The sequence below is a fragment of the Haliotis rufescens genome, unplaced genomic scaffold (assembly GCF_023055435.1).
Source record: "Haliotis rufescens isolate VD_foot unplaced genomic scaffold, xgHalRufe1.0.p SCAF_24, whole genome shotgun sequence".
Classification (NCBI taxonomy): Eukaryota; Metazoa; Mollusca; class Gastropoda; order Lepetellida; family Haliotidae; genus Haliotis; species Haliotis rufescens.
Genome location: NW_025963935.1, coordinates 380840 through 407025, shown reverse-complemented (window position 1 = coordinate 407025; position 26186 = coordinate 380840). Strand labels below are relative to the sequence as shown.

The 26186-nt window shown below is 40.3% G+C and overlaps 1 protein-coding gene across 2 annotated transcripts; it reads right to left on the bottom strand.

The window, feature by feature from the left end:
- Positions 1-20487: 20487 nt before the first annotated feature.
- On the bottom strand, positions 20488-25425 carry LOC125383522. Of its 2 annotated transcripts, none has more exons than XM_048401848.1 (3): positions 24464-25425; positions 21505-21591; positions 20488-20957 (listed from the first exon to the last, which is right to left on the bottom strand). In XM_048401848.1, the coding sequence occupies exons 1-3, from the start codon at positions 25365-25367 to the stop codon at positions 20560-20562; spliced, it is 1389 nt and encodes a 462-aa protein (XP_048257805.1). In that variant the 5' UTR covers positions 25368-25425; the 3' UTR covers positions 20488-20559. The 2 variants fall into 2 exon arrangements, with proteins under 2 accessions (XP_048257805.1, XP_048257806.1); XM_048401849.1 differs by having other exon boundaries at positions 21526-21591.
- Positions 25426-26186: the final 761 nt, after the last annotated feature.

Here is a 26186-nt window from a genome sequence, read left to right as displayed (position 1 = left end):
CTAGTTCCTCTTCTTGCTTGATCAAATTTCAATTTGTGATATGTACCAATGAAATGCCATATAATCAATAAATACGATTTTTTTTCCAAAAACATGATTTGTTTTGCTTCATTAGCATAAAGAAATATAATACTGATCAGCCATAACATAGGTGCTGAACAAATATAAAATGTACTAATGCCCTGAATGTTTTCCTACTATAAATACAGCTCACTTAACAACAGTTGTAGTTCCACCTTAGCAGACAAATGACATTGATATTTTTTCTGTACTTTATTTAGGTGTTTTCTATGGATGCCATTAGTCTTATGCACCAATTTGGGACAATTGTATTCTGTTTTATATTCCCATGAAACTACACTGTCCCGATATAAGTACTAATACCGTTCCAAACTAATCTGTTTATCTCACCAGGGCCAAATGCCAAAGCACATAGCCAATGACTTTCCATTTTTTTCTGAGTGAGAATGCTGTTTTGCCACTTTTAGCAATATTGCAACAATATCATGGTGGGGGACACTAGCAATAATCTTCACACATTGGACCCATGTCGCAAGACAACTTGTGAACAATGCATGCCCACATATCTCAGTTTGAGGAGGATATTTACAACTATATTTTTTATGTGTTGCACACTTAAGTGAACAAAATGCACCCCCCAAATTTTGACATTTTTTTTGGAAGGTTTCCGGAAGGTATCCGGGCCGGATCCAAAATGGGTAGGTATCCGGAAGGTTTCCGGAAGACAGAAACCTACACTTTTTTGCTGTGACTATGAAACGTGAAATAAACATGATCGACGACCTCGAGTTCGCCAAGCCACGCATGGACTGAGCAAATTTGCAAAAAGTACCCTGACGTGTTCATGGTATGCGGTTATGCGATACAAAATTTCTGTCATTGAATGTACTGTCACATTGTACCTATATGCCGACGAGGTTATGAAGAAGAAGAAGGCCTTATTTGTACTAAGGCCACTGGCCCATATACAATACATACATTTGAAATAGTGTGGTACATGAAAAAAGGTAATGTCAGGTACAAATTTACAGATTTAAAGGGTTTTTCATAATTACGTCTTCTTTCGTAGCTGTAATACAGGTATTTACATAGTTTTCCAAGTAATTGTTTACATGAAGATGACAGCAACGTTTTAAATTTATGCATAGTAGTCTAATATCGTTGTAATATTCACATTCTAAAGTAAAATTATATTCATTTTCTATACTTGGTTCACATATTGGGCAGAGTCGTAAACGTATATCAATATCAGCCCATCTACCTTCGTTTACCTTAAGTTTTAGTAGCCCGGCTCTAAGCCTTATCATAACATTTCGATACTTTATTTCAGTAATAATGGAAAGGTATTTTTCTGGTTCCAGGAGACTTTTAAACTCTTTATACAGGATGTACCTAGAACAAGCCTTGATAGTACTATTCCATGATTGGTAGAACATATTTATCAAAAAATATTTTTAAAACTATTCATGAATGATGGTTTGTCGCGAACAGCTTGACTGAGCCAAACTACTCCAAATCCGTGAGAAAATAATATGGAACGAATAGAAGAAGCAAAGTTATGATGACCACACTTGTCGTTATGTAAAAGCATATTATAAGATTTTCTTGGTATCCTATCTTCATCAATTTCAATCACTTTTAGCCAATACTTGAGAGAACGACACATAGCCTTCACATGTAGAGGGTACCGACCGCATTCCCCATACACAATAGCATTTGGAGTTTGCAAACCAACGTTAAGTAACTTCTTACAAGCCATAATATGCACTTATTCTTATTTTCAAATCTGTCTACACCCCATATTTGCGCACCATATAAAAGAATAGGTTGAATCTGAGTATCAAATATTTTAAAGAAAACTGAAGTGTCAACAAAACCAATCTTCCGTAGATTGCGAAATATTTCCATTAAAGCTCGTTTACCCCTTGATGCTAGATCTGAAACACATTGGTTCATCTTTGATGTATATGAGAATACAAACCCAAGATATCTGTAGGAGTTGGCGGTTGAAACACGTTTGCCTTTATAGAACCATTTCTCATGAACAGATAAACGCCCCTCTCGTCTAAATACAACAACACTCGTTTTATCTAAATTTACCTTTAATCCATGTGAATCTGCAAACTTTTCAAGAATATTAAGTTGGTTTTGTAAACCAGTTACTGTGTCAGAGACAAGAATAACATCATCGACAAACAATAATATTATTATTTCAAACAAGTCTCGAAACAATTGTACGCCGTGTTTCCCATGTGATGAAACACCATTTGACAGTTCATTGATGAAAAAGGAAAATAATAGAGGGCTTAATATACAGCCTTGTTTAACTCCGTTAGGACAATCAAAATATTCTGTATAAATGTTATCATTACATCTCACACACGCTTTCACGGAGGCATAGATTTCCTTAAGTGCTCTCATCATCTTTCCACCCTAGCCTACATCATGCAGACACTCCCATAGCTTAAGGTGATTTACTGAATGAAACGCTTTTTTAAAATCAACAAAAGCAACGTATAATTTCCCTTTTCTTTTCGATAAACATTTGTTAACAATTGCATTCAACGTGAATATGTGATCAACAGGAGAATATCCCTGTCTAAAGCCTGCTTGTGTCTCGGGTAGTTTACTTCTTATATTAGCCCAGTTTGTAAGTTTAGAGTTTAAGACACTTGTGTAAACCTTACTAATTGTACACAATAGAGATATCCCTCTAAAGTTATCTGGATTATTTTTGTTACCTTTCTTATGTAGTGGAAGGATGATAGCTTTCGTCCCGTTCTCAGGAAATAATCCAGAATCAAATAACTCATTGAACAAATTTCGTAGGAAAGGAGTTTTAACATTCTTATAAAGGTTTATAGCTTTGTTTGCCATTCTTTAAACGATTTATAGCCTTGTGGATTTCTGAGTCGGTAATGGGCGACTCAAAAATACACTGGTCAATCCCATCAAGTATAAAATCTTCATGACATTGACATTCGACTTCAGCTTGTAATACATCTGTACACTGAAAAACGTTTGTAAAATGATCAAACCAGCACTCTTTACTTATGTTATTCTTTGTTTCCCTACGACCTGATATACTCCGTAACTCTTTCCAAAATGTGGTTAAATCAGACAGAGATAGCTTTAGTTTTGTTCGTGTCATAAATTGATAGTTTGATTTTGCTGTTCTGCAATCATGTTTATACTTGTTTCTCATTTTACAAAAGATTAATTTATTTTCGTTAGATTTCTTCTCTTTGAATTTCCTCATGTATCGCCTTGCTTCCAGTTTTGCTATGATAAAACAATCTATTTCTGAAATACGTATCTCGAAATGCACCTTTCGATTCACTTCCGGGATCCTGACATCAAAATGCTAATTCCAGTGTATTACAGGAATATTTTAGTTGGACCTCAGGATTAAATGTGCAATATCTGCTGTATTAGACACAGAGGATACCATTTTTAGTTTGAAAATGACCATCAGAGAAATGCACAACATGCTCTCTGTTCCCTATAAGCTGATGCGACTCGCACTGCATGGAGCTATGCTCTCCAAGCTTTGTTTTCGATCCAAGATTGCGAAAGTGTGAGAGAGACTCGAGAGACAGTGTAATACCAGGTACCCATTGTCAAAACGAGGTACATTTATAAATATATCTTTATGGTGGGAATGGATGCAGTATTAAGTATACATTTTTACACAAATATACAAAGTTATGACACAAGACACAGAGTTACTTCACTGACAAACACAGATTTCTCGTTGTATGATCATTATAAGCCGACATTTGACAAAATGACGATTCTAAAAACGATATATGCTACATCTGATTTACCTTTCTTAAAATAGTATGTATCTATGTGCAAATGTGTTTTACATTGAACTAAAGAAAGTGCACTTACATAAAAGACTACTTTCTGAAACAATATACTCGCAAGTACACCTTTCACAAGTAGGTGTTTTCAGAGCTAACTATAAAACAAACGATACTTACGAAAATGTTCTCATATGAAATAATTTGTGAGTGGTTAAATCTGGTACGTATGCATTACTCCGACGCCCGAGATATATGTCTGAGCCCAACAGCTCAACACACTTACTTAACACTACCAGACTATACAAGGAACCATATTAATGAGTCAGATCCTGAATCCGAGCTGTGAGTGAGTCTTGTTTGATTATTTACCATGGACACTATCACAGCCACATACCAGAAGGTTTTTGAATAACAACCCAGGCTAATGTTTCATTTCAAACCTACCAATGTGTTTAAGTGTGTGAAGGTTGTTTTAATGTGTAGTGGGTAATATCACAGCTGTATATTAACCTGTCTAGACAAACCAATGGTTGATAGCAGAAGCAAATCATTATATCATGACAATATTATATGATACAAAATACACATTAAATGCATGATGTAATGAATTGCAATCATGTCGCATTTATCACATCTTCACGAAATAACAACGCGAGACGAAATATTGTTTTCGTGTCGTGTAATTATTTCGTGACGTTTTCGTACAGTTTGTGACCATGCGAGAGAATGCGAGCCATTATTCATCAACATGAACTTAAACACTTTTAAAAACAAACAATACACTGTATTATAATATATTCAACAACAAAACAATGCGCGATTTGGTACATGTGTATATCGTCACGGGTGACAAGACTGTTGATCCTTTAACTTACCTCAACATGACCTTAAAAACATTAAAAACACACAATACACTGTCATATAGGTGTATCTATTGTAAGCACCTGTAAGTTATCTTTTATCTAAGTTTACACCAAGATAGGATTTTAGCGAGTCAAGAATTTCTGTACACTATCAATATGTTAAGATCACAATGGAAGTAGTGCATGAAAAAATGAACAGCTGATACTACTACTTATAAACTGATTAAGTTATGGAAAAAATAAGTTACTGAAAAGAGCAATATATTTAATTAGGTCCCATAATTATAATAAAGTTAACATCTAGCATAACAGTGACTCACTAAAATATTCTACACATATCCTTTTTGCAGTACGACTGCACAGATATATAAATTTCCCTGTGCTATATGTTATACTTCCTTGTGGAGTCTTGCCTTTATGTCTTCAGAACAAAATCACATGTGGCACTCTTACTGCAACAATAAAAGCTACAATCCCCTTTCCACTCTCATAAGAAATTTCTGTCAAAAACAGAGTCGATTATACGATTCCGAGTATATCATGGACATGTGTTTATGAATCACTGTGAAATAATTATGATACCAGGTGTTCGCGAAAAGGTGAAGCGTATCCTGCCCCACCAGTGGCACCTGTCACAGACACATGCAAAGGCAAGTCAATTGTTCATCTGAAAAAAACGCGGGAACATATGGTAAAGTCGAAATAGGGAATTGCATCGGGCATACATTTTTTAACCGATGTGTCAAAGTTTTTCTGACTTAAGAATCTCGACTGTACGACTCCGACCATATCATGAGCATGTGATGACACCAGATGTTCGAGAAAAGTTGAGCGTATCCTGTCCAAACCCACAAGGAAGGTTTAAATTATATCAGTATGGCCACCTGTCAAAATCAGATAGATTACAGCGCACAGTTTGCGCAGACATCCCTGAGGATGTATAAATAGTGAATGATCTTATATACGTGAACCAACATTACTCACAAACTAGAGTTAAAGACAACGAGAAATATTGTAAATAGAATCGACAAAACCTGTTCCTTAGTCATAAAAATATCTGCTTCAAGCAGACACTGGAAATGTATTTGTATGACATATATATAAAGGGCCCGTGAACTATTGTGGGATCTCAAGTTTGGCTTTTTTTCGAATCCAGTTCAATTAAATATGTCTAGTTTCCAATACCACACAATGACACGTCTAGTTACTAATCTCACTCAATAACCTGTGAGTAGGTTTTGACCTCACTTAATAACCTAAGTCTAGGTTTTGATCCCACTTAATAACCTAAGTCTAGGTTTTGATCCCATTTAATAACCTAAGTCTAGGTTTTGATCCCACTTAATAACCTAAGTCTAGGTTTTGATCCCATTTAATAACCTAAGTCTAGGTTTTGATCCAACTTAATAACCTGGGGCGGTCGTGTAGTCCAGGTGTTAAAGCGTTCGCTCGTCACGCGGAAGACCCGGGTTCGATTCCAGACTTGGGTACAATGTGTGAAGCCCATTTCTGGTGTCCCCCGCCGTGATATTGCTGGAATATTACTAAAAGCGCGTAAAACCATACTCACTCACTCACTCACTCACTTAATAACCTAAGTCTAGGTTTTGATCCTACTAAATAACCTAAGTCAATGTTTTGATCTCACTTAATATCCCATGTCTGGTTTAGAATCCCATTCAGTCACCTAAGTTTAGTTTTTTCACTTCCTCTCACTGACTGACTTATGACTGATTTCACCGTGTGTATATTTGTAACCTTCACCGTGTGTCATTGTACCCTTCACTGTGTGTCATTGTTCCCTTCACTGTGTGTCATTGTACCCTTCACCGTGTGTCATTGTACCCTTCACCGTGTGTCATTGTACCCTTCACCCTGTGTCATTGTACCCTTAACCTTGTGTCATTGTACCCTTAACCGTGTATCATTTTACCCTTCACTGTGTGTGTCATTGTACCCTTCACCGTGTGTGTCATTGTACCCTTCACCGTGTGTCATTGTACCCTTCACCGTGTGTATCATTGTACCCTTCACCGTGTGTCATTGTACCCTTCACCGTGTGTCATTGTACCCTTCACTGTGTGTCATTGTACCCTTAACCTTGTGTCATTGTACCCTTCACCGTGTGTGTCATTGTACCCTTCACCGTGTGCCATTGTACCCTTCACCGTGTGTGTCATTGTACCCTTCACCGTGTGCCATTGTACCCTTCACCGTGTGCCATTGTACCCTTCACCGTGTGTGTCATTGTACCCTTCACTGTGTATCATTGTACCCTTCACCGTGTGCCATTGTACCCTCAACCTTGTGTCATTGTACCCTTCACCGTGTGTGTCATTGTACCCTTAACCTTGTGTCATTGTACCCTTCACCGTGTGTGTCTTTGTACCCTTCACCGTGTGCCATTGTATCCTTCACCGTGTGTGTCATTGTACCCTTCACCGTGTACCAATGTACCCTTAACCTTGTGTCATTGTACCCTTAACCTTGTGTCATTGTACCCTTCACTGTGTGTCATTGTACCCTTCACCGTGTGTCATTGTACCTTTAACCTTGTGTCATTGTACCCTTCACTGTGTGTGTCATTGTACCCTTCACCTTGTGTCATTGTACCCTTAACCTTGTGTCATTGTACCCTTCACTGTGTGTCATTGTACCCTTCACCCTGTGTCATTGTACCCTTCACTGTATGTCATTGTACCCTTAACCTTGTGTCATTGTACCCTTCACTGTGTGTCATTGTACCCTTAACCTTGTGTCATTGTACCCTTCACTGTGTGTGTCATTGTACCCTTCACCGTGTGTCATTGTACCCTTAACCTTGTGTCATTGTACCCTTCACCGTGTGTGTCATTGTACCCTTCACCGTGTGCCATTGTACCCTTCACCGTGTGTGTCATTGTACCCTTCACTGTGTGAGTCATTGTACCCTTCACTGTGTGTCATTGTACCCTTCACCGTGTACCAATGTACCCTTAACCTTGTGTCATTGTACCCTTAACCTTGTGTCATTGTACCCTTCACTGTGTGTCATTGTACCCTTCACCGTGTGTCATTGTACCCTTAACCTTGTGTCATTGTACCCTTCACTGTGTGTGTCATTGTACCCTTCACCGTGTGTCATTGTACCCTTAACCTTGTGTCATTGTACCCTTCACTGTGTGTCATTGTACCCTTCACCCTGTGTCATTGTACCCTTCACTGTATGTCATTGTACCCTTAACCTTGTGTCATTGTACCCTTCACTGTGTGTCATTGTACCCTTAACCTTGTGTCATTGTACCCTTCACTGTGTGTGTCATTGTACCCTTCACCGTGTGTCATTGTACCCTTAACATTGTGTCATTCTACCCTTCACTGTATGTCATTGTACCCTTCACTGTGTGTCATTGGACCGCCTCCGTGGTCTTGTGGTAGAGCGTCCGCCCGGAGAGCCGAAGGTCCAGGGTTCGATCCTGGGCCGCGTCATACAAAAAGACGTTAAAAGATTGTACTTGTTGTTACCCTGTCTGGCGCTCGGCATTAAGGGGCTAAAACAAGGACTGGTCGGCTCGGAGTCAGTATACCGTGTCTGAGTGGGGTATTCATGTTAAACTGCGGCATGGTATCTCAGTGAGCTAGCACTATAAATTGGCATCAGTCCGGACTAGTACAAGCAGCCACACACACACATACACGTGCATGCGCGTCGCTATATAAGGGCAATAATCTTGGACGCGACGTTAAACCCAATTTCACCTCTCCTCACCTGTGTGTCATTGTACCATTCACTGTGTGTCATTATACCCTTCACCGTGTGTCATTGTACCCTTCACCGTGTGTCATTGTACCCTTCACCGTGTGCCATTGTACCCTTAACCTTGTGTCATTGTACCCTTCACCATGTGCCATTGTACCCTTCACCGTGTGTCATTGTACCCTTCACTGTGTGTCATTGTACCCTTCACCTTGTGTCATTGTACCCTTCACTGTGTGTCATTGTACCCTTCACTGTGTGTGTCATTGGACCCTTCACCGTGTGTGTCATTGTACCCTTCGCCGTGTGTCATTGTACCCTTCACCGTGAGTGTTATTGTACCCTTCACCGTGTGTGTCATTGTACCCTTCACTCTGTGTGTCATTGTAGCCTTCACCGTGTGTGTCATTGTAAAGTTCACCGTGTGTGTCATTGTACCATTCACTGTGTGTGTCATTGTACCCTTCACTGTGTGTGTCATTGTGCCCTTCACCGTGTGCCATTGTACCCTTAACCTTGTGTCATTGTACCCTTCACTGTGAGTGTCATTGTACCTTTCACCGTGTGTCATTGTACCCTTAACCTTGTGTCATTGTACCCTTCACTGTGTGTGTCATTGTACCCTTCTCCGTGTGTCATTGTACCCTTCTCCGTGTGTCATTGTACCCTTCACTGTGTGTCATTGTACCCTTCAATGTGTGTCATTGTACACTTCACTGTGTGTGTCAATGTACCCTTCAATGTGTGTCATTTCTGCAGCTGTTATACATCAGGTGTGGAGACTGACAGGGAATAACAAGGATGTGCACCAGTGGTGGATGTGTATGTTCTGTAGCTGTTATACACCAGGTGTTGAGACTGACAGGTAATAAATAACAAGGATTTGCACCAGTAGTTCATGTGTATGTTCTGTAGCTGTTATACAACAGGTGTTGAGACTGACAGGGAATAACAAGGATGTGCACCAGTAGTGGATGTGTATGTTCTGTAGCTGGTATACACCAGGTGTTGAGACTGACAGGGAATAACAAGGATGTGCACCAGTAGTGGATGTGTATGTTCTGCAGCTGGTATACACCAGGTGTTGAGACTGACAGGGAACAAATAACAAGGTTTTGCACCAGTAGTTGATGTGTATGATATGTAGCTGTTATTCATCAGGCGTGGAGACTGACAGGGAATAAATAACAAAGTTGTGCACCAGTAGTGGATGTGTATGTTCTGCAGCTGTTATTCATCAGGTGTGGAGACTGACAGGGAATAACAAGGATGTGCACCAGTAGTGGATGTGTATGTTCTGTAGCTGTTATTCATCAGGCGTGGCGACTGACAGGGAATAACAAGGATGTGCACCAGTAGTGGATGTGTATGTTCTGTAGCTGTTATTCATCAGGTGTGGAGACTGACAGGGAATAACAAGGATGTGCACCAGTAGTGGATGTGTATGTTCTGTAGCTGTTATTCATCAGGTGTGGAGACTGACAGGGAATAACAAGGATGTGCACCAGTAGTGGATGTGTATGTTCTGCAGCTGTTATACATCAGGTGTGGAGACTGACAGGGAATAACAAGGATGTGCACCAGTAGTTGATGTGTATGTTCTGTAGCTGTTATTCATCAGGTTTGGAGACTGACAGGGAATAACAAGGATGTGCACCTGTATCGGATGTGTATGTTCTGCAGCTGTTATACATCAGGTGTGGAGACTGACAGGGAATAACAAGGATGTGCACCAGTAGTGGTTGTGTATGTTCTGTAGCTGTTATACAACAGGTGTGGAGACTGACAGGGAATAAATAACAAGGATTTGCACCAGTGGTGGATGTGTATGTTCTGTAGCTGTTATACAACAGGTGTTGAGACTGACAGGGAATAACAAGGATGTGCACCAGTAGTGGATGTGTATGTTCTGCAGCTGGTATACACCAGGTGTTGAGACTGACAGGGAATAACAAGGATGTGCACCAGTAGTGGATGTGTATGTTCTGCAGCTGGTATACACCAGGTGTTGAGACTGACAGGGAACAAATAACAAGGTTTTGCACCAGTAGTTGATGTGTATGATATGTAGCTGTTATTCATCAGGCGTGGAGACTGACAGGGAATAACAAGGATGTGCACCAGTAGTGGAAGTGTATGTTCTGTAGCTGTTATACACCAGGTGTTGAGACTGACAGGGAATAACAAGGATGTGCACCAGTAGTGGATGTGTATGTTCTGCAGCTGGTATACACCAGGTGTTGAGACTGACAGGGAATAACAAGGATGTGCACCAGTAGTGGATGTGTATGTTCTGCAGCTGGTATACACCAGGTGTTGAGACTGACAGGGAACAAATAACAAGGTTTTGCACCAGTAGTTCATGTGTATGATATGTAGCTGTTATTCATCAGGTGTGGAGACTGACAGGGAATAACAAGGATGTGCACCAGTATTGGATGTGTATGTTCTGTAGCTGTTATACACCAGGTGTGGAGACTGACAGGGAATAACAAGGATGTGCACCAGTAGTGGATGTGTATGTTCTGTAGCTGTTATTCATCAGGTTTGGAGACTGACAGGGAATAACAAGGATGTGCACCAGTAGTGGATGTGTATGTTCTGTAGCTGTTATTCATCAGGCGTGGAGACTGACAGGGAATAACAAGGATGTGCACCTGTAGTGGATGTGTATGTTCTGTAGCTGTTATTCATCAGGTTTGGAGACTGACAGGGAATAACAAGGATGTGCACCTGTATCGGATGTGTATGTTCTGCAGCTGTTATACATCAGGTGTGGAGACTGACAGGGAATAACAAGGATGTGCACCAGTAGTGGATGTGTATGTTCTGTAGCTGTTATACAACAGGTGTGGAGACTGACAGGGAATAAATAACAAGGACTGCACCAGTAGTGGATGTGTATGTTCTGCAGCTGTTATACATCAGGTGTGGAGACTGACAGGGAATAACAAGGATGTGCACCAGTGGTGGATGTGTATGTTCTGTAGCTGTTATACACCAGGTGTTGAGACTGACAGGTAATAAATAACAAGGATTTGCACCAGTAGTTGATGTGTATGTTCTGTAGCTGTTATACAACAGGTGTTGAGACTGACAGGTAATAAATAACAAGGATTTGCACCAGTAGTTGATGTGTATGTTCTGTAGCTGTTATACAACAGGTGTTGAGACTGACAGGGAATAACAAGGATGTGCACCAGTAGTGGATGTGTATGTTCTGCAGCTGGTATACACCAGGTGTTGAGACTGACAGGGAACAAATAACAAGGTTTTGCACCAGTAGTTGATGTGTATGATATGTAGCTGTTATTCATCAGGCGTGGAGACTGACAGGGAATAACAAGGATGTGCACCAGTAGTGGATGTGTATGTTCTGCAGCTGGTATACACCAGGTGTTGAGACTGACAGGGAACAAATAACAAGGTTTTGCACCAGTAGTTGATGTGTATGATATGTAGCTGTTATTCATCAGGCGTGGAGACTGACAGGGAATAACAAGGATGTGCACCAGTAGTGGATGTGTATGTTCTGCAGCTGGTATACACCAGGTGTTGAGACTGACAGGGAACAAATAACAAGGTTTTGCACCAGTAGTTCATGTGTATGATATGTAGCTGTTATTCATCAGGCGTGGAGACTGACAGGGAATAACAAGGATGTGCACCAGTAGTGGAAGTGTATGTTCTGTAGCTGTTATACACCAGGTGTTGAGACTGACAGGGAATAACAAGGATGTGCACCAGTAGTGGATGTGTATGTTCTGTAGCTGTTATTCATCAGGTTTGGAGACTGACAGGGAATAACAAGGATGTGCACCTGTATCGGATGTGTATGTTCTGCAGCTGTTATACATCAGGTGTGGAGACTGACAGGGAATAACAAGGATGTGCACCAGTAGTGGATGTGTATGTTCTGTAGCTGTTATACAACAGGTGTGGAGACTGACAGGGAATAAATAACAAGGACTGCACCAGTAGTTCATGTGTATGTTCTGCAGCTGTTATACATCAGGTGTGGAGACTGACAGGGAATAACAAGGATGTGCACCAGTGGTGGATGTGTATGTTCTGTAACTGTTATACACCAGGTGTTGAGACTGACAGGTAATAAATAACAAGGATTTGCACCAGTAGTTGATGTGTATGTTCTGTAGCTGTTATACAACAGGTGTGGAGACTGACAGGGAACAACAAGGATGTGCACCAGTAGTGGATGTGTATGTTCTGTAGCTGGTATACACCAGGGCCCACTTGCACAGAACAATCTTAGTTACAATCGATCTTAGGCGGCTACAATCAACTTTACAATCACCATACAATTGTCCTATTCCACTTGCACAAACCGATCTTAGCGCGATTGTAAGACGGCTTGGAGTTAAGATCGCGATCTTAGCTAAGATTGAAATCTTCAACTGTGGAGGTACGAATATGTTAAACTCCTGTCTACAGTTGTCTGCAAATGGGCATAGTTTGCTGCGCATACAATAAGTGGAACCGGTAACGACACGCAACATGTACCTCCCTCCATCGCACTTTGCACAGTTTAAAAAAAGGTCCCAATTATTTGAAGGAAACGATTACTAGAATGAAGGCATATATTCTTGTCGGCATTAATACTGTCTTGATTTGGGAATTGTTTTCTATTTAAACAAGAGAAATACCTACTCATGTTTTTATTCAAAGTATTGAAATACGAATAAAAACATTTATTATGAAAATTAAAATAAATAATGATAATATTTCCTAAAACCGTAACGTCTAAATGCATGATCGTCATCTATTTGGGGGAGCTTTTCGTAAAATCCTAAATATATCCTTCATGTTTTCGTTTCGTTGCTACAACAAAGGATGTTATGACTACCATTTCAAAACACAGAAAGACGGGAACTTTCAAAGACGCATAGGCGGGAAATAAGAATAATGAATAATGTTTCGAGAAAGCAATTGTTTATATATATTCCCTAGGTATTAATTTTTTTATTTTTATTTTTTTAAATGTGAATTTTATTTTTGCTATTTATGGGATATTTTGTAAAAAAATCAAATGTTTCATCATGTATATTTGCTTGTTTGATGAATACTTGTATTTTTTTCTTTTAAACTGTGATATTTAACCGCTCGTCCCCGTCCCATTTGATTTTAGATTTAAACATTTATGATTTGCTCTTCAGCTTGTATTTATTTGTAGATTAATTTCATGATAAACTAAAGACAAAATAACTGACACGAATGTGACCCAAAAGAAATATAGGGGGAGCTCGGCGATTCAACAACATTGATACACTGGGTATGGTAGAGTGGACTCTACGGGCTTATGCAAAGGGAAACCACTCCCATCTAGAGTATAAACAAAGATTAGCTGCCCTTGATTTATCGAAAAGGTCACGGACGTTACAAATCGCTTGCGGGACGACTTAGGTTTTTATCATTCCCTTGTTTAGCGAAAAGGTATGTTGTTTCACATTTCTTTCATTATTGAGTCCGATGGGAATATTCCTTTTAGCTATCGACTCGATAGTTACGTGTTTAACTATGGTAATTAACGATATTTCTGACGTTCAATCTGTGGTGCGTTCTTCATGTTGTTAAAGTGTCGATTCGAATGATAACGTTTAGCAAAAAAAGAAGCAATGTTTGAACGTAAAGCAGATTATTTATGTGAAACAGACTAAGCCTTGCACGCCATTTTGTCAAGTTTATTCAGGGACTACAACGATCTTAGCTACTTAAGATTGGTCCGGACCAATTGTAAGTTTCAATTGTAGCTTACAATGATCTTAGCCTACAATCGCTTTGTGCAAGTGGATGACGATTGTAGCCGAAGCCTAAGATCGCGATCTTAAGGATTTACAATAATTGTAGCGCTAAGATCGCTTTGTGCAAGTGGACCCAGGTGTTGAGACTGACAGGGAATAACAAGGATGTGCACCAGTAGTGGATGTGTATGTTCTGCAGCTGGTATACACCAGGTGTTGAGACTGACAGGGAACAAATAACAAGGTTTTGCACCAGTAGTTCATGTGTATGATATGTAGCTGTTATTCATCAGGCGTGGAGACTGACAGGGAATAACAAGGATGTGCACCAGTAGTGGATGTGTATGTTCTGTAGCTGGTATACACCAGGTGTTGAGACTAACAGGGAATAACAAGGATGTGCACCAGTAGTGGATGTGTATGTTCTGTAGCTGTTATTCATCAGGTTTGGAGACTGACAGGGAATAACAAGGATGTGCACCAGTAGTGGATGTGTATGTTCTGTAGCTGTTATTCATCAGGCGTGGAGACTGACAGGGAATAACAAGGATGTGCACCAGTAGTGGATGTGTATGTTCTGTAGCTGATATTCATCAGGTTTGGAGACTGACAGGGAATAACAAGGATGTGCACCTGTATCGGATGTGTATGTTCTGCAGCTGTTATACATCAGGTGTGGAGACTGACAGGGAATAACAAGGATGTGCACCAGTAGTGGATGTGTATGTTCTGTAGCTGTTATACACCAGGGCCCACTTGCACAAAGCGATCTTAGCGCTAAGATGATCGTAACTCCCATACTTTAACATAGGCTTACAATAGTTGTAGCGCTAAGATCGCTTTGTGCAAGTGGGCCCTGGTGTTGAGACTGACAGGGAATAACAAGGATGTGCACCAGTAGTGGATGTGTATGTTCTGCAGCTGGTATACACCAGTTGTTGAGACTGACAGGGAATAACAAGGATGTGCACCAGTAGTGGATGTGTATGTTCTGCAGCTGGTATACACCAGGTGTTGAGACTGACAGGGAACAAATAACAAGGTTTTGCACCAGTAGTTGATGTGTATGATATGTAGCTGTTATTCATCAGGCGTGGAGACTGACAGGGAATAACAAGGATGTGCACCAGTAGTGGATGTGTATGTTCTGCAGCTGGTATACACCAGGTGTTGAGACTGACAGGGAACAAATAACAAGGTTTTGCACCAGTAGTTGATGTGTATGATATGTAGCTGTTATTCATCAGGTGTTGAGACTGACAGGGAATAACAAGTATGTGCACCAGTAGTTGATGTGTATGTTCTGTAGCTGTTATTCATCAGGCGTGGAGACTGACAGGGAATAACAAGGATTTGCACCAGTAGTGGATGTGTATGTTCTGTAGCTGATATACACCAGGTGTTGAGACTGACAGGGAATAAATTACAAGGATTTGCACCAGTAGTTGATGTGTATGTTCTGTAGCTGTTATTCATCAGGCGTGGAGACTGACAGGGAATAACAAGGATGTGCACCAGTGGCGGATGTGTATGTTTCTATAGCTGTTATACATCAGGTGTGGAGACTGACAGGGAATAACAAGGATGTGCACCAGTAGTGGATGTGTATGTTCTGTAGCTGTTATTCTTTAGGCGTGGAGACTGACAGGGAATAAATAACAAAGTTGTGCACCAGTAGTGGATGTGTATGTTCTGTAGCTGTTATTCATCAGGTGTGGAGACTGACAGGGAATAACAAGGATGTGCACCAGTAGTGGATGTGTATGTTCTGTAGCTGTTATTCATCAGGCGTGGAGACTGACTGGGAATAACAAGGATGTGCACCAGTAGTGGATGTGTATGTTCTGTAGCTGTTATTCATCAGGTTTGGAGACTGACAGGGAATAACAAGGATGTTCACCTGTATCGGATGTGTATGTTCTGCAGCTGTTATACATCAGGTGTGGAGACTGACAGGGAATAACAAGGATGTGCACCAGTAGTGGATGTGTATGTTCTGCAGCTGTTATACAACAGGCGTGGAGACTGACAGGGGATAACAAGGATGTGCACCAGTAGTGGATGTGTATGTTCTGTAGCTGTTATACAACAGGTGTTGAGACTGACAGGGGATAACAAGGCGGACACCAGAAATACGTTTCAGTCTTTGTACATATGTGGGGAATCGAATTATTTTGCTTTTGCCACTTGGCTATCCCACCGTTTCAATGAGCAAAGACACCAGTACGAATCAGATTTGAAGTGTCCTTTTTGGGAAAAATATGAGGATTTAAATCTACTTTTTTCCACGTTTTTGCTTGACGTTTACCTTTGAATCGGCCAAGTGTTGCTGCTTTATTTGAATCGCTATTGAGTATTTAAGCTCACTTGGTTCGAAGGACCAACGTGAGCTAATGCCACACCGTGGCGTCTGTCGAAACTAACGAAATTTGACTGGAAGCATCCCCAGGTGGGGGGAATCAAAATGGTACAAATGGTGGGGCTGACCCCCCAAGGGGCTTTGAGGCGGGGCCAAATAGAGGTACATTGGCTGTATTGCTTTAAGCGACTTCTCTGGAACGAGGGTATAGATATCAACCATATTTGTTTGGAAGAATTCCCCGGGAGTGAGGATTCAAATTTGTACAATTTGACCCCCTAAGGGGCTGAGGGGCGGGGCCAAATAGGGGTAATTTGGTGTTATTGCTTCTTCTCTGGAACTCAGAGATGGACATCAACCATATTTTGTTGGAAGGTATTCTCAGGTGATAGAAATTCACAATTGCACAAATGGACTGACTACGTAAATATCCAGGTGAGCGACACTGGCGATATGGGCCTCTTGTTTTGTTATTGGAATAGGGCCGCCTCCGTGGTCTAGAGCGGTGAGCGGAAGGCCTGGGGTTTGATCCCCGGCAGCGTCATACCAAAAGACGTTAAAAAGATGGTTCTTGGTGTTACCCTGTCTGGCGCTCGGCATTACGATCTAAACCAAGGACTGGTCGGCATGGTATCTCAGTGAACTAGCACTATTAATCGGCATCAGTCCGGACTAGTACAAGCAGCCACACACACGCACGCACACACGCACGCACGCACGCACACACACACACAGGCACACGCACGCACGCACGCACGCACGCACGCACGCACGCACGCACACACACACACACGCACACACACACACACACATACATGCACGTCGCTTTATAAGTGCAATAATCTTGGACACGACGTTAAACCCCATTTCACCTCACCTGTTATTGGAATGCAATTTTTCTTTGCTATCGCTGGCACCAGTCAAAGCTCCCCACTGTGTTAGGTGACCACAACCATGCAACCGGCAACCGACTGACCGTTTTGTTTATAAACAAGTAATGACTTCAGTGACAATGAATATACACTTACCCCAGCTAATTATTAATGTTTCGTCAATTTGAATTGTAAGTCGTATCAACTATCATATAATTGGTACGGAAGGAATGCAAGGGGGAAGTTGGGTGATTTTATTAAACTGGTTCCATTGTTGGTACGCAACGCAAGTTTAGCGCGATTTAGTTTAGGTAGACAGGAACCCAGTCTAGTGATTTCATGTTAGCCTGCAATCTCGAGAGAGTGAAGAGCTTTGTCATCGCGTTTTGATTGGCTGGCTAAAAATAATTGACGGCACTATTTTCGGATCGGGGACTCGTCTGGTACAGGAAATCCCCAGCTGTCAAAACATTACCGTAGTGATGATGTTTCCATCTCCCTAAGTTGGTGACCGAGAGTAAATTTGTGGGGGAGGAAGGTGTGTGATATGTGGAGATGTATCAGAGAATTTCGGCTTCCCAATGTACGAGATTCAGTTGCAGAAAGACGGTAACCGAAGCGAGATACCGCATCGATATCACGGGACCAGGTGATCAACTCTGGTACATTCTTTACAGGGCGTTTTCAAGACTGATAAAACAGCTAAAGAAACAGTTGATTAACTCATGAAAAAAATACTGCTAAAATAGTGTACAAACCATATTGTTTTTGTTATTTTCAAAATATATAACCATCAACCACATAAGAAATTTCACGTTATAACGAAGGTTTGATCTTGAGCCGTTGGATCAAAAATATATTTCATAGTTATATTAAAATAATCAAGACTTAAATTTCTTATTTGAAGAAAATAAACACGCAAATCATTGGGATCTAAAGCAATAATCAATGTTAATGCAGGGAGCGATCAATCTTTGCCGGATGGACGGTTGGACCGTACATCTCACAACCAAGATATTTTGCAACCACAGCAGTTGTTTCCCCTTTCTACAGGTGGAGTTTATCCAGATCAATATAGTTAATTAATTGTTGCCTTTAATTATTTGGTGTTTTTTTTTTTTTTAACATGAAGACTTCAATTATTTAAACATACTATCTCAGGACAATTAAGAAACTCACTTTCTATCACCACGTTTAAACTTGAATGTATTAAGTCATACCTTGATCTATGTAAACTCAAGTATGTAATATATGTATTTATATTTTGATTTCTAATAGGGAGCAGACAAACTGATGAAGATAAAGATGGTGAGCACCAAATCAACCTTATTAGGTGTTTTTTTTCAACATTAATTTTTTCAACAATTATTTACATTTATGCATCTTAAAATATATGTTGTATTTTAGATACGATGAAATAATCTCAAAATTAATTTCATATTATTATTTTTAGGTAGAAATTCAATATTACAGTTAATTATTTTCAGAATTAACAGAAAATAAAGAGTATTAAAGACATGTAGAATTATGTTTGTCTCAAGTATGTTCTTTAAACCAACGATTTATTATTTACCATGTTTACTGAAAAAAACACACACTTCTTTAATAATGCAATTGTCATATTATCATAGCAGATAAAGAGACCAAATATGCATAGCTAGCTTAATTTTAATGATAATTATTTAGCATTTCTTGGGGTGATAAACTGGTCATATGACAAAATAAGCAATGTATTTTTTATGTATTATTCCCCCATTACAGGTTTACAGTGGTCTATTTTTTCACATACTCTAATTGGCTGCCTGAGAATGGAAAGCTGTGTCGCTGGTAAGAAAAACTCAAATTTATGGGTGATGAAGAAATAACCAACAGTACGCGGGATTGTGCGAGGTGACTTTCGTTGATTCACGGATCGTATATACATAAATGTGACATGTAAGTAATCAGAAACATTCTGACAATCTGTTTACTGTTATTTGTTGTTATATTTCCATTAAAACCAACGGAAATAGTCAGAAATTCCGATAAATACCGTTGTCAAGGCATCACACAGGACGGTATCTTTGACAATTTCGGTTGAAAATATCAAATGATAGCAATGTGTCTATTTTCAATTCCCTAATTCGTCCTATGATCCTCATGCATATTCTGAACGAATGGACGAATGGATAGCTCAAAATAGGGGAAAATGCATCACTATAAAATCTGTATTTTGCTTTGTTTACATTTCAAACAAGTGCAGTTTTTCGAGCACAGCGTTCGTTTTCACACCTAACTTATTTTCTTTGATTTTATCTAGGCACTTTGTATTGGTGTCAGAGACCATGTAAGGATGTATGTATCGCAGCTGAGTTTGAAATACACGTAATGTTACACGCGTCTCATTTCCGGTACACGTGTTACGTGATTTTGTAAACACTATCTAATATGGCGGAAACATCACAGTACACAAAACTGTGAAGTGTATCTGCGTGTCTGATGAATTTTGAATTTTATTCGACTTCAACGCGAGGTTTGGTGTCCCTCTGGCATCCTGCCCCTGGGTATAAAAAAACAACAACAAATAACCAAAAGCCTATCTATAGCTCTGAATTCATCTGTGAAATCTGGTCAGTCGTAAGAGCCTGATTGAAATGATGAAATGGGAGAGAGAAAATAAATATCTCGCCAATCAGAAATATTTCTTTTTAAAGTTTAGCAGCAATAATATGCATCACATCTCTATAGAAACAGATGTATATTTTGCCTTTGTTAAACTATATCGCCCACATGAGTGCTGTACTTGCATCCTATTTAGCAGAGAAAACAGCCGGCAGCTTTAGTGTTTAGACCTTAGCCGGAATGCCGTGACGTCATCGATTAATTAAAAATTCATGACGTACAATTGACACAGAAATATATAACGACATGCATGAATATATCACGAGGTGCAGTGCTTAAAATACCAATGACACATCATCTCTATTTACCCTTAGTCGACAATGTTCCAAACACAACAAATGCCAAAATGTCTGAAAACATTTTTACAAGTTGTATATTGACATCCAAAAACAACAAACAGTTTCACGTAAATAAAAACATATTTATACACGACGACGTGAACGGCAAACAACGTCACTGTCACGTCACCTCCACTGACGTCACTGAGCGCCTTGGGACACGAGGAGATCCGCCACTCGCCTATGTTTCCTGAGTCTCGCCAGGTCCAACGCTGACATCCCAGTGCTGTCCCTGGCGTTGATGTCAACCACGTTCAGAGACAGCACGAACCTCGCCGTCTCGAAAACTCCTCCCAGACCGACATAGTGAAGGATGTTGCGATCTTCATCGTCCACCAGTGACGCATCAGCTCCTTTACATAACAAGAACTCCACCATGTATTTGTGTCCCACTCCTGCTGCCCACATCACCGGTGTCAGGCCCCACAAATACCTACAGTTAATGTCGATGTTCAGAGACAGGAGCCACTTCACCTCCTCCAGGTTCCCGTGCTCGCTGGCCCCAAAGAGGTCCGCGCAGTCTGCTGGTGATAGAGTCGCTGTAACACAAAGTAAACTCTCTACACATCCAGACATCTTCGTCATACATCTACATTGTTCACACCTCGAAGTGTTGATACGTGACACGGTACGTTATCAAACGCTTGCAACATGGCTGGCAATACAACGATCAAGGGGAAGGACGACAGCTGGTTCATGTAATCAAGCATTACGTATTCAATGTTTAGAATCTTTGTCACTTCCAGTTGTTGTAACATCAGTCTCTGTATGGCTGGAGAGTGTCAACGTTTGATGGACTGAGCTTTATAAGATGATGCTGTCAGTACAATTGCTGTTTGGAAATATTAGGATAATAAGACATGACATTGGTTTATGTCAGTCTGTTTGTTTGTTGTCTTGCGCCGCTCTCAACAGGAGTCCAGCAATAAGATGGCGGAGTCTGATACAGACAGTCCAGTGGTTGACAACATGAGCACCGATCGACACAACTGGGATACGATAACATGCAAGAAGCAAGTCAGAACCCTCACGGGTCTATACCCCAGCTTGTTAATTGTTAGAGGGATTAAAGTGTGGGCTTTCTACCTGCTGGGTACTCCCACCTACCCCGTGTAGCAGGCATTCTTCTTGTCGTTACTGATGTCCTCGCGGTCCGACTCAGATCACGCAAAGCTGAAACACAGAACATGCTGTTCAGAAAACTATACAAACCACATAAGCAATATACATACTATATGTTCGAAAAAGTTTGTGTATTTAAAATTTTGACTGATGAATACAATTTCAAAAGCATTCACCTTACTAGAGGTATAAATATAAGGTCGTCTGACTATCCACGGGTGCTGAGGTTTGCAGATTATGTTACTGAACAGTGGGTGGAGAGTGATGGCCGCAGCATGTGGAACCACTTCGAGACAGTGGGTTCCAGAACCACAAACACTTTGGAAGGCTGGCATTGGAAGCTAGGCAATCGGACGTAGCCATCCAAATATATTCAAATCCATTAACATTATGAAAAAGAACAGTGTTATGTAGAGTCACGGCTCCTGCAGATCCAAGCTGGTGGGCGACTTCCTCCAAAGAGGAGGAAGTTGGCAGGGCTCAAGTCTGTGGCAAGTGAATTTAAATGTATGTGAAGTGTAAATAATTCATTTAATTTCTTACTCTAAGTTTATATATTTTGTATGTATGAACAAATGTATGATTTGTAATGTATGCTGTATGTACATGAGAAATAAAATAACAAAAGCCATGTTGCCCTCTTTTAAATCCCTTTTTAATCATCATAATCCCTCTATTGTACACTTGTCAGTAATGGTTGTGTAATGTTTAACCCAGAACAATAGGTGCCGGAAAACCGAGGTGTCCCCAGCCAAAATGTTACGGGTCTACATGTCTCCGGACGGGGCTCCCAAGGTCAAGATCACAAGTTTTAATCCGCTTAACATAGCATTGTTGGGCGGCCATCTCTTGAGCGATGTTACCATGCAGCAAACGCTGTTTCATATTAATTAGTGAGAGATGTTATTCGATATTTAAATTAGCGTTTTAGTGTATGGCATTGAAATCATGGTAGCTTAGCTGACAAACAAAATGGCTTCTGCTAAAAAAGAATCACTTTTGATCCTGTGCTTTGTTTTTTATAATCTACAGCTGTAAGCTTGCGGAAACTAGACTGTCTCTAGTATAAATTGCAACAGTTGCAATAGTAACTATGCAAACACTGCAAACAACCAGAAACCCCAGAACACGCACTCATCCACTGCACACACTACCTAACACATCGAACCTCATTACAAACCACCCTCAATCTAAACAAGGCTCTAACTCTAGAAGCAATACTAAACCCACAAAATAAACTAGAAAACTTCAAGGCCTTAGGCGTATTCTTAATAAAAACAGAACTAATAAAACGCATCTAAAAACACAATAACCTACCAAATCAAAATCACATAAACAAACAAACATCCACCATACCCAGCTCCCTTAGTTCTCCTCCCCAATCCCATCGGCATCTATTCCAAATTTCAAAATTCCCAAATTCTATATAAGCAGCCCCTAAAACCCCCCTCTTGGGTTGCACAGACCACTTTCGCCCCTTTCGGAAACACATTAAATGGACTGGCCGGGCCCGTGTGCGAAATACGCATCAGTCGGAAAGTGCACGTTAAATCTCCAAAGTAAGTAAGTAAGTAAGTATAGTAACTATGAAAACGTGTGTTTGTGTGTGTCTGTGTGTCTGTGTAGTCCAGTCTCCAGTCAGAATTTTTTGGAGTCAGTTTTATGTAAGATCTCATGATCGATCCAGTTACTAACCATGGCCACTGCTAGTTATTTGCGCAAACATATCAGATGAAATAAACATACAATACATTCTCGTTTAGTAGAAACCTTTAAGTAGAATGAGACCCTGATGTAGAGACCTTCCTTTGTCCCGGGCATGAGATGTGTTATTTATTTTTCTAAATAACCTTTCTTCATTCATTGTGACCAGTTATAAAGTGTGTATGACTAATGTATTGCCAGATTTTAACAACAGATGAAAACAAACCATTTTCACTAATATAACTAACTCTACACAATTAACAACGTCCTCAATAGATTATAGGAACGCATTTCTGTTAACATTACCGTTTTTACCGCAATGAATATTCCAAAGCTTCATTTGGCATATCTTCAGTTAGGGTTGGCATCTTTGCGGACTAAGTGGGGGATGACGAGACATTTCATCTCAACACTAATATATACACGTAGCTCCAAATATGTTTTAAATTCCATCATACAGAAAATTGTTAACCCAATTATTACTGCTTGACGGTGTATGTCAAAGGTACAATATTATTTCAAGCGAGACATGTAAATCTGTAAGCCACACGTTGAGGTGCCCTATACACACCATCATGACATGTCCTGTAAACCCTATGTTTACACGCCCAGTTAACTCTTTGCTGACATGCTCAGTAAGATCTATGCTGACATGCCCTGTAAACCTTATCTCGATATGCTCAGTAAGTCTTATCTTGACATGCCCTGTAAACCCTTTCTTGACATGCTATGTAAGGCCTATGTTGACATGCCCACTAAGCCCCATGAAAAGATGTTCTGTAAGCCACATTGTTGACATGTCAAACAGACCCTATGTCGACATGTTGACATGCCCATAAGCCCTATGTTGCCATGCTCTGTAAACTTCATGTTGACATACACTGTTAACCCTATGTCGACATGCCCAGTAAACCCTATGTCAAAATGCTCTGTAAATCTGCTGTCATTTTTAATGCTACATACATTTTTTTTAAATGAGCTTAATTTACGGTCTCCACATTTAAACATAGAAAGTTTAGACACACTTTTAAAGGCTGAAGAAGGCATATCCTTTGCATAAATTCGATTGATTGAAATTCAAGACATACATATATGCTTTTTTTCAAAGGAAATAATATATATATAAACATCTATCGCATTGCATGTTAAGGGAGACGGTTGTAAATTCAGCGACAAAACTGTTTCCCTAATCATAAGAAATCTCTGCTAAAAGTCTCACCTCCTGCAGCACCAGGAAACAAAGGGGGCGATGTAGACAGCAACGTTTCATTAACATCGTTCTTTTTAATCCCTTCTCTCATCACAAAGCTTGTCTTCAGCGCCATTATGTCCTCTGTAAGGCCAGTGATTCTTTGCTCTGAATCATGCAGATCATCAATGGTCCGATTTAAGTGATTGTTTAAACTCTGAATGTCAGTACTGAACTTTTTCTGCATTCCCCGCAAGCCCTCCCTGCATGATTGTTTTTCATTGATGAGTCGTTTAGTCACTTGGCTCATCTTCACACAGCTTGTATTCAGTGTCATCAGATCCTGTCTGAGAACAGTGTTCACTCTCTTTGCAACACGAAGACCAGCTACCGTCTCATTCAGCTGCAGCTGTAAACTATGGACGTTTTTGGTCTGCTCGCCACGTAGTTTTACAAAACTGTCTTTGAATGTGTCTCTTTCTCGTTCAACATGCCTGAACTGCTGCGTTTCTGCCTGAAGTTGTGTCTTCGTGTTGCGTACAGTCGCTTTTAGGTTGTTGACTTCATCCAGAACACTTCCGCTAATAATATCCTCAATGTAACCTTCTTTCAGAATGCCAGTAATCGCTTGTTTCACTAGACCCTTCATAAAGGCAGGAATGAACGTGTTAGTTAAGCTCTCTGTCAGTGATGACTCCAACGTGCTAAATTTATATTTCATTTTAGTCTCAAGATTAACAGCTGTTTGTTCCCAAGCGTTGATCTCCCCATCTAGTAGCTTCGGTTGGCCAGTGACAGCTGTCAAACTGGTGTCAGCGTGTACGTCACTGACACCACACAACGACACAAGACCGATGACTATTGCAATGGATACCGTCTCCATGGCGCAGTTTACTGTATACGGCTGCACTGATGCGGGATATATATATACCATGGTCCGACTCAAGTGTTTGGCCGAAAGCCAGCTCAGGGAAACAGATGCTCTATAAGTACTTGTCTGTACATGAGGCATCATTACAGCAAACATGACTAACAGCTTCCTCAGAATATTGTGTTTGATACACGGAATACTTCTGACGTTTGCGAATTTGTATTGTAAACAGGCTGCGCGAAACACACTCAAACAATATCGTGTACTTTAATAGACAGTACATATTTACATTCTCTCACAATACTTTATCGTGGATCCAACAAACAAGCCGACTTACTAAACCATCCTATATAAGAAATTCACGTGGCAGCGTGAACCGTTTGACTTTGCAAGGATTATGATTTAGTTCAGTTTACATGAATTGTTAGTGGTAATATCAGAGCATCAGTCATTGCAGAAAGTCCCCGTTTAGGCAAGTTGAGTTCATGGCAAGCCAAGCCGATGTCAGTGTGACCTTACATGAGAACCACAGTTAGAAAAAAAATAAGACAGGTCATAATAGTTTATGTAAATAAAAAACTCGGCCTCTACGTGCTTGTAAATAAATGTCATCTCCACTGACATAAATTCTTCCATCTGCTCAGAAAAGTTGGAATTAGCTTTCTCCTGTGAACATGATCTCTTTCAGGTGAATAATTGACATGCCTATGCATGCGTTTGTTACTGGGGTCAACTTGTGGGGCTCATCGTTTCATCACTATTTGATAGTGATTCATAAACACATGCTCAGGATATAGTCTGAATCGTACAATCGACTCTTATTTCTTATGAATATGGAAAGGGTTTTGTGGCATTCATGTTCCATGATTGTAACAACTCATG

What these genes read in the sequence shown, in the direction of transcription:
- LOC125383522 (XM_048401848.1), bottom strand. Translation starts at nt 25,367, where the DNA reads ATGGTATATATATATCCCGCATCAGTGCAGCCGTATACAGTAAACTGC. An exon ending in GTTTCCTGGTGCTGCAGGAG is followed by an intron (nt 21,592 to 24,463) that starts GTGAGACTTTTA and finishes TCTGTGTTTCAG; the next exon opens with CTTTGCGTGATCTGAGTCGG. An exon ending in TAGGTGGGAGTACCCAGCAG is followed by an intron (nt 20,958 to 21,504) that starts GTAGAAAGCCCA and finishes TTTGTGTTACAG; the next exon opens with CGACTCTATCACCAGCAGAC.